This window comes from Montipora capricornis, chromosome 1 (genome assembly GCF_036669925.1).
Source record: "Montipora capricornis isolate CH-2021 chromosome 1, ASM3666992v2, whole genome shotgun sequence".
Taxonomy (NCBI): Eukaryota; Metazoa; Cnidaria; class Anthozoa; order Scleractinia; family Acroporidae; genus Montipora; species Montipora capricornis.
In genome coordinates, this window is record NC_090883.1 from 38788167 (window position 1) to 38798166 (window position 10000).

A 10000-nucleotide genomic window follows, 5' to 3' on the forward strand; every position below is an offset into this window, starting at 1 on the left:
GAGAAACTAATGAACTTGTTGCTTGACTGATTCCTCAATAAACTATTAAATAATAGTGCGTAACACCAAACACAACTAGGAATACAAATGAAAGACATAAAGTCTGCCAAAGTTTCCCAGAGAATGTTGTTCGGGAGTAATGCAGAAAACCGAGTGAGTCAAGTTCTCTTTCGAATCCAGTTTCTGTAATTGGGTTTAGTGTTTCAGTATGTTTCTATGTGATTGCGGAGGACATAATTATTCTTCAGCCGTATGATCAAAATGTACTTGACAATCACACAGACTGTCAACGGTCTGACTCTATATGGTTGTGGTATTTCAAGTTTACTCTGTACTGGCAGTACAGTATCTCTGAGAGAGAGAGAAGTGTTTGAAAGTGCCACGAGTCAAGATGTCATCACTGACCCTGAGGGAATTTTGCAGTATGTTTAGTTCAGGTGCTCTTTACTTCGGAAGAATTTAAGCTGGACGCAACCGTATGGGTAAGAAAGGAAAGATGCCCTTAGACAATGCAAAACTGCAAAAAGTAAAAAATGTTTTAAAACTGCACCCAAGTCAGGCATTACAGACGGAAACAAAACATATGTCATTGCCATTGATGAATACGTATACCTTTGGCGACACAAGAGGAGTGACTGTGCTGTTGTGTGCCAGGTGCAGATTTCAGTTCTAGGGTGTTTTTGATGTTAGCACATTTTAAGTTTTTGACTTTGTCAATCTACCTTCCTATCTTGAAACCGTCACAATGTAACGCGATTGAGTAGTTACATGTATAAAAATAAAAGTTGGGTACTTTAATATTGATTTGCCGTGTCATGTCCTGCTTTCTGAGGCGCGAGCAATTGAGAACGAGAGCATACTGAAATGGGTCGAGGTTTTTTCAAGTCATCCAACTGCCTTTTTTATGATCCCAATACTACTGTTTATCTTCTGAAGAAATGTAAATTAATTTTTCCAAAGAAATAAACACTGAGAAGTGAAACCACTTATTTCACTGCTTTGCACTTTTTGGGCGTTATGAAACACAAGAACAGAATGAAACAAAATGAACAAGAATGGAGCAGAACATACCGGAACGAGCCGGAATGACACCCAACTAAACTGGGATATAGCGTTTTACCGGTAGTTAATGGCGACAGATTTTTGGTTGTTTCTGTCTGTGTCAGCTTTTGCTGTGTCACATTATTCCCTAAGGGAATTGCATGTGTTTTTCACTTTTGTAACATTTGGAGCAATTTGGTCATGAGAAAAATTTTACCGGTATATCCGTCACTAAATGAATAATTATTTGTTGTTGAAGTAATGCTTTTTTTGTGAACAAATACAGTAGCAAGAGAAACAGAATCTTACTTTAATTGTTTTTTTTTCTATGAATCTCGGAGGTGGCTTTCACTGTGCAAGTCAAAAACCCAGTGAACATTTTTATTTCATTCTGACAGGTCAATTGTGTATTCACCAATCCCAATCAAGTTCAGCAAACCACAAAGTAATTACCGTTGCCGCTCGCCAGCTTCCCACGACCCACACGTGATGGAGATATATGGAAATAGATTCCTGCAAACCAGAAAACTCTTTTTCTCTACCTGTTTGTTGGCAATAAAGCCATCAAACCTGAACACAGTGTTTCCTTGTTTGAAGAAAGAAGAGCCAGAAGCACAGAAAAAAGATTGATCGCTGATAATCATCTGTCAACTGACTATAGTCTGACTATCGACAGACTGTTGACCGACTTTTAACTGATACATCGATCAAAACTACCTACAGTAAACATGATCTGACAAATCCAGCAGAAGGGTAGAGCATTTGAATGCAATTTTGGTCCAGGCGGAAATTTGAATGAGCTAGTCTTCAACATTCCAAACGCCCGGGAGGGGGGGGGAGGTTATCGCTCATAATTTGAAACTAAACACATTCTCCGTTTAGAACTGCCTATGTGTACCACACAAAGTGAAGCCTGGTTGAAAATTTAAACGAGCAAAGTGACTGTCCTGGGGTCAAAGAATTTTGAACTATTCTTTACTCCAATAAATACAATGAATATTTAATTTAGAAAACTACAACGTGTAGCCCAGTATAAAGCTGGTATCCTTAACACTAAATAAGAACGTTTTAAACGTTCATTGGTATTGGGCTAACAGGGAAATCGGACAAAAACTTGCTCAAGGTATCATAAAAACACCGCGAGGGATGAACCGCCAGAAATGGTACGCAAAGAAGATACAAAGCTCGAATGCTCTTGATGCACGAATGTGCATGGTTCAATGAAGGATTATTTTGTACCTTGCAAATCCCTCCAAAGAATCTAGACAGATGCTATATATTTAACCAGAATATCACTCACTCTTCGAGAAAGTCTTGAAATAGCTTTTGACAACGCTCTGCGAGATCATCGCGCACATGTGCAGCTCCAGTTGTACGATCAGCGACGTCCATCTTGCTCGAGTATCCCTCAGATGAGTGTTTGGCGCGAAAATTTCGTAACAACAAGATCCCGGATGGTTAAGAGGCCCATCCTCAGCCCCCCATCTGACTATAGGGCAGAGAATCAACAAGAAACTATTTGAAACAAGACGCCAATTATTGCGTATCCGTGGGAGGCACAAACAGAAAACACAAATTGTCCAGTTACAGTGAACTTCAACTACAGTTTAAGTTTGTTTGTTATTTATTTGTTTGAGCAGGTTGACGTTTTGGCAGCTATTCAGCTGATGTGGACCTGCTATACCCAACCACCCATATAATCACAGAGGACAGCCACAACACCGGGAACTTCATCCTGTATCCCCTACTCTTCTCGAATAGTGTGTGGGTTCTTTAACGCCCCATAGGGAACTAATGAACATGGAAAATATTTGTGAGATGGGGCCTACGGTTTATAGTCCTTATCCGAGAAGACTTGAAAGTCTAACCATTTGCGGATGTAATTACAAAGGCAGCACTTTCTCCTCAGTTATTTTAAGACCCCGAGTGTTGGTCCGGCCGGAGTCGAACTCACGACCTCCCGCATGGCAGCCCGGTGCTCAACCAACTGAACCATCGGTGCGCGGTGGAAAATGGAAAATGGAAAATGAAAAATGGAAAATGGCGAGAGATTCCCAGAAAGATAAATCTGTATTTTAACTTGAGGTTGTTTGTTGTAAAAAACTCTCATTATTAAAGTTACTAAATTTGCAAATGCAAACGACGAAGCCCTATTAGGGGTTATCGGGATTTTTTATTTTGATTCTTTTTGAAAGAGAATTTATTCAAATCCCACAGTTTTTCTTGCTTCCTCAATTCCGTTCATCCAAAAATTAAAAGATCAGTTCTAAATCATCCGAAAAACTTATTACAAATCAAAGTTCAACAACTTATCATCCCGTATTCCATATCCAGTTCCGTAATCCTGGTTTAGTTCCTAGCAAACTGTTTAAGGAGGCTCGAAAGGGTTTTCAGCTGAGGGCACGCTCGTAAGCCACACACGCAATTCTAAAAGCTGCTTGCCTCAGCTCATGATTCAAAATGGGTATCTATCAACTTTATTGGTCTCATAAACAATATGCAAATATGTACAAATAATAAATCGATAAGAATGAATAAAAGACCAAAAGAGATTGCGCGAACGGGAAAAGTACATGCCATGCGAGGCGCAACCCTGAAATCTAATTAAAAATCTAAAAAGAAATCTAAAATGTAGTGGAATTACAGTAAATCTAATTTTAAAACTCATTAATAATTCATGAGCCTAACAGCTTATCAAAAATCGATAAAACGTCACGTGTATGAGCTTTATTTCCTGATAAAATACTCCACGTTAGTATTCTTTATATAAAGAATACTAATAAGGCGTAGCTTGTTTTTGAAATATGATAATATTCACCTCTCTTAAGTTCAGAGGGACACGCTCTTTGTGGAATGTTTTTGAAGCCGTTCAAAAAACTCGCAGCACGTGTTCAAGTTATCGGGTCTAAAAACACTCGGCTACGCCTCGTGTTTTTAAAACCCGATAAAACACTGCTGCTCGTTTTTTAAACATTACTTAATAACTAATAGTGCACAGTAAGGAACAAGTGAAATCAGTCAGATAAAATTAAGAACGGTGGTAAGGGCAGTTACGTGAGAGGAACCATGTGCAGGGCATGTCAATATTACAAGTAGTGTCCTATAAAGTAAAATAATTGGCGCGCAAAAACTTTTTAAACGAACTTAGACTAGAAAACTTGACATAAGAGGCTAGATTACAGATAAAATTCCAGGGTTTTACCTTTCTATTGAAAAAAGAGGCCTGAAAAGTCGCAGTTTTACAGTAAACAGGTTTTAGTACGAGGGTAGGATTCTTAGAGCGAGATCGGCCATGTGTGATAAAAGTAACATATCTACCGATATTCAGGTCGGTATATCCGAAGATACAATTATAGAGAAAAACAAGACCTCTAAGTTCTCTGTCATAAGTTAGTGGTAGTAAAGCAAGAGTCAGCAGTCGTTGTTTATAGGACATCTCACCAATTCTAGTTCTTAGTATCCAGCGAGTTGTGCGCCTCTGGAGCCTTTCCAAGATCGTTCTTAGATCGACACTAGCAGGAGACCATACCACTGTCGCATAGGAGAGCTGTGATTTCACGAGGGATAGATAAAGAGTCCTCCTGACTTTAATGTCGGTGATAAGAGGACAAATTCTCTTCAGGAGACCCAGCATTCTATTGGCCTTAAGTACAATTCGCGTAACGTGCAAGTCCCACGATAGATTGCTAGAGATAGTAACGCCAAGATCTTTTTCTTCCTGAACACGTTGTAAAATTACTTCGCCAAGGTGATATTCGTGAGTTACAGGTGTTTTCTTTCGCGTAACTGTTAACACTTTGCATTTGGATGCGTTAAATTTCAAATTTGATTCATGGTTCCACGTGTTCAAACTTGTCAAATCCTGCTGGAGAATATCACAGTCTTTCGCTGCTAAAATTGTACGGTGCTGCTTGGTGTCATCAGCATACAAGGCGGTACTGGTATGCTTGTGGATGGCATCAGGGAGGTCATTGATAAATATCACAAAGAGGAGTGGGCCGACAAGACTACCCTGGGGTACACCAGAAGTGACCGGTAGACGCACAGAGGCTTCGCCGTTAATCACGACTCTCTGCGATCTGTCCTTTAGGTGGTCAGAAAACCAATCTAACAATTGACCTGTAACACCGTACCATTTCAGCTTTTCAATAAGAATGGCATGGTCAACTGTGTCGAAAGCCTTGGCAAAATCGAGGTACAGAACATCTGTCTGTTTTTTTTTGTCAAGTTCCTCCCCAATTGAATGGAATACGAACAAAAGTTGCGAAGAGCAGGAACGGGAACGCATGAATCCGTGTTGTAAAAATGTAATTGACTACGAGACATGGGAATAAAGCCTGTTACAAACGCAGCGTTCCATAACTTTACTCACGATTGGAGGTAGTGAGATTGGTCTATAATTTTCTGCTGGCTCCGGAAGATCTTTCTTATGAACTGGAGTAATATCAGCTAACCCTAACCCTAAACCTCTTAAGGTTTTCGATTGGATCGCAGGCTCAAGCCAGGTTAACTTGTAATCGACTTGTATCTGGACACCTAAACATAAACGAGGCTTGAACCCTAACCTACTATCTTTCGTCTATAACCCACACTTCAAATATATATTTCTTTCCTTCCACAACCCTTTTACGGGAACAAATGAGCTCAAAAAATTGACGTGCTCCCAATTGAGTGGCTTTATAGCTCAATTGGTAGAGCATTGCATAATATTAATTAATTAATTGTACTATCGGTCAAGAATAAATGTCTTGAACGAGGTGCGTCAACTCCTTGAGTGGTTCTCAATTAAGTCACATAAATGGAAAGATTTATTTCTAGCAACAGTTGATGAATGTGTCCCAATGAAGGTCATCAGAGACACCAATTCCCCTCCCTGGATAAACAGGGAAGTTAAGCTTGCACACGAAGAAAGTACCGTGCGTTGAGAAAATATCGCGAAAATAAAACCGTAAAACGGAAGTTATGGTTGAGATCTCTGAGCAATGAAATCAAGAAACTTGTCCGACATAAACATCGTGATTATCTCCTTAAAATTGAAGGCTCCTTAAAGGAAAACCCCAAACTATTCTGGAACTACCACAAAGCCATCCTACACCATCGACTGGGCTCAAATGCTGAGATCATCTTTGACAGAAAAACAACAAAAACTGCAACCGAAAAGGCGGAGCTCTTTAACGCTTATTTTTGCTCTGTGTTTACATCATCCAGGCAGGACAAAGCGCGTAGTTTGCAATCCTATCCCACGAGAACGAATATGGAAACCTCCGAGATCACGCTTTCCTCCAACGAGGTGACAGATTGCCTGTCTAATTTGGATCCATCAAAAGCCACTGGCCCCGATGGAATTCCTGCGAGCGTTCTTAAAGAGTGCAGCGAGCAGATCGCGCCAAGTCTTTGTGCCCTATTCAATTATTCTTTACGTATCGGGCACTTTCCTCCAGATTGAAAGTCAGCGGTCAACTGCAAAAAAAGCTGACCTCGATGAGCTCTAAACTTGAGCCCGCGATATGGTAACGTAATACTGGTCAGCGGATACTTTGATAATTTGAAAGACAAACGTTTAAATTAATCTAAGTTAACATACAAATTAAAAATTAAATTAATTCAAACGAGTAAAGTAGGCAAAATCACGAAAAATGAAGGGGTTACAAAATCAGTATTTACGTATGCGTCACCAGTTCATTCAAGTGCACGCGCTAGTGGAGCTACAGGCCAACACAAACGGATTTAAGTGACCATTAAACCGTTTGTGTACAATTTTCGTAGTTTTCGTGAATAGGAGATGTCTATTTATATTCCATATATATAGGTATTAGAAGAAAGGTGAACGAAATTAGCGGTATTTGTTTATTTCTGTTTATTTCTGGAAACAAAGTTGATCTACTTTTATGTAACTTCTCTGAAGTCATAGACCATGTTTCCACCACCAGCCCTTCGCAAAATGATTTCCCTTCTGATCATTAGTTGGTGGACTTTTTTATTCCAGTGAAATTTAAGCGATTAAGGCGTGTGCGACGTAAAACATACGACTATAAAAGGGCAGACTTTAACGATTTCGCTTACAGCTATTACTCTTTGACATGACGCACTCCGAGGATGTTGATATGTACTGGTCTCAGTCAGTGGAAACTAATTTATCTGACCAAACTATTTTGGTTTTCACTCACGTGATCAACAGCCATGTTTTTCAACGAAAACAAAAGAAAACGTTTGCATAATAATAGAGTTAAGTTCCCAGAGGATTTCGTCGGGGCTCCAACATGGCCGCCGTTTCTTTGCTTAGGGGCTCCAACATGGCGGCCGTGACGTCATGTGAAAACCGAGAATTAAGGTGCAAATTAACCAATCAGAATTACAGGCAGTTACATGTAACTCGTTCAAAGGGCGGGGAAATGCACATGTGCAGGCCTCGTTTGTTATTGGTCGTTGATTTTCATTATTCATTAAAAAAAATGGCGCGAGATTTGTAACATGGCCAATCACTGACCGTAGCAATCATATTTTTTTTCGATACTCATTTTAAAAACGCTCTCTACTGGGATCAGGATTCAAACAGAATAAATGAGTGTGCATGTTTGTGATAAGAACGTTCGGGTAACAGGACTTTGTCACCTAAATAACAAGAAGTATTTCGTTGAAAGAATAGATCGAACTAGTATTGTCCCCGTACTTAAACGATTAACTCGGATCGCCAAAGGCGAAAGAAACTCCAACTAAACTCACTGTCAGTCTGTGAATCATCAACCTCTCACTCTGTAAAAGTACGTTCTCCCACTTGGGTGCGCACTATGCATTGTAAACCTATCGGAAAGACCATCGATCTGCGATGGAGTATCGTAAACGAGAAGGTCGTCTTCAACTCCAAACATAAATATACTTTTGCAAGAAAGATTTGGCGGTGAAAGAATTTGAAATATCAATGGTTCAGTGTAGTTCAAAATGAACAAATCGCTAACGCCGTTGCCGAAAAGATGCATATGACCGTCCTTCATTGACGCCTCGAAAAACTTCAGTGAACCAAGCCCATCCACACGGAACACTCCGATATAAGGTTTGACATCTGGAGGGACCAATATTTTCTGTTTGAAATGAAAGAGTATAGGATAGTTAAAGAGACGTACAATGATTACTTGTTATGCAGCTAGTCTTGAGTGGGTATACAAAAGGATCATTGAATTTGGACTGAAAAAAGGGAGACTCAAGCAAGGGCCAATCACAAAAAGCGCAAAGGGAGTAATTTTTGCAGTACTTAACACATATTTTGTTTGTTTTGCAGACTATGTCACAAAAATTATTCTTCTTCTATTCATAGGAACTTATTCATTTTCGAATGTTAGTTCGAATGCTTCGACTTAACAGCTATTGAATTGTAATGATAAGTGTGTAGTGTGGAGAATACTTATCAACTTAAACAACATCAAAACAAATATTTATGTTTCATAAGAGAGGGAAACCGTAGAGAAAAATCTCTCCGAGAAGAGTAACGACAAACTGTTCAATCAGTGAAACATGTTTTTATTGATTTCATTCTTGCTCTTTTTGTCCTTTCCAGTCTCGATCATTTCTTCCTCAGTTCCTTGCTGCTTTTAGTTTCGTGACTGTCCAAATGCCGCCCTGTCACAATTGAATTGGTCTTCCCATTTGACATCTCAATTTCCTGACTTATCAATCTTAGCTAACACACATCCAGTGTTTGAACTACCCAGGGTTTAACCTCAGAGTGCATGTCGGTAAATCGAAGCTTCATTTTTCATTGCACTCCTTTGCAAAGATAGGCATTTCGGTCTTCTTGTTTAGGGTTAATGAGAAGCCGAAGTTCACAAAGACTTTTTGTTCGAAGGAGGAAGAAAAATCGTAACTTTCAGCACTCACCTGTTGTTCAACAGTTCGTAAAACCTCTTTAATTGCAGGGAGGAACGTTTGGCTAAAATTCAGGTAAACTGAAGAAGACAGACTTCCCTCGCAGTTAGTACACAAGATATTAAAGGCTGTATTAAAACAAAAACGGAAATAGAAAATTAAAAAAAAAGAGAGAGATGAAAGAAAAAAAGGGAAACCACTTATCGAGAACAAAGAAAACAGTTTCAATTGCTTTGCAAACTGCTCCACAGTAGAACTATGACCTTGCAAGTTCGATCACGTAAGAGCTCAGAGTGTAAGATATCAAAAGTAATATATTGCACATGTGCAGTAAGCGTGCAGTATAGTAGGAACCAATCATGGTAACATTATTTCTACACTTAATTATATAGCTGCATCAAAATCCAATATTTCCAACAGATGTATTATTTTTAAATATTAATTTTTGCCAACTGTCCAAATTTTAAATAAATTTGGATATTTCGCTGGAACGTGTACTTCAGCTTTGAACAAATGGTCCAATTTGAGAAAAGTCTGGATACTTTCCATCAATCAATCAAATGCAAAGATAAATAAAAGAACCGAGTATTGGCCAATCACATTGCAGTTATTATCACTGCTATCAAACTGCTGTTTTCCCCAGTTTGAAGGCTCACACATGATGCTGCATGTATATGATTGATTTGAGTGTGATTTTGAATAAACACATCAGATTTAATAGGTAACAGGATTACATGGTTGTCCAATTTCGAAATAATTGGAAGGTGAGGACTTCCAAATTGGACTCGGCCTACGGCCTGGTTTAATTTTTTGGACAATTATTTACAAATTGGACAGTATGTAGTTCTATTATATAGACGTATTTTCTCAGCTAGGTAACATTCATAGACAGTTAACATTTCAACCTTACTCACCAACTTTCATTTCCGGTACAACCGCTATAACTGACTGATAGCCATATACACTACCCTCTTTCCTTCTAATGAGCAAACCATCGACAAGTTTGGTTTCCCATGGAGTCCCAGCAGCGTCTTTTCCATTCGGAAACACGTATCCTTTGACAGAAGATCATTAAGTGTGAGAGCTTGCTGGCCAAATA

General features: G+C 39.2%; 2 protein-coding genes across 2 annotated transcripts in view; both read right to left on the bottom strand.

Moving 5' to 3' along the window:
- The window catches only part of LOC138042770 (zygotic DNA replication licensing factor mcm6-B-like), a 48351-nt gene extending 45893 nt beyond the window's left edge, over positions 1-2458 (bottom strand). Inside the window, exon 1 of the mRNA XM_068888771.1 lies at positions 2342-2458. Coding sequence (XP_068744872.1) covers positions 2342-2433 — 92 coding nt within the window. The 5' untranslated portion in view covers positions 2434-2458. The remainder of the gene's footprint in view (positions 1-2341) is intronic.
- A 4543-nt stretch (positions 2459-7001) lies between these two features.
- The window catches only part of LOC138042469 (putative beta-lactamase-like 1), an 11777-nt gene continuing 8778 nt past the window's right edge, over positions 7002-10000 (bottom strand). Inside the window, exons 10-12 of the mRNA XM_068888377.1 lie at positions 9816-9956; positions 8914-9029; positions 7002-8120 (exon numbers count right to left, since the gene is read on the bottom strand). Of these exons, the coding sequence (XP_068744478.1) occupies positions 7782-8120; positions 8914-9029; positions 9816-9956 (596 nt within the window). The 3' untranslated portion in view covers positions 7002-7781. The remainder of the gene's footprint in view (positions 8121-8913; positions 9030-9815; positions 9957-10000) is intronic.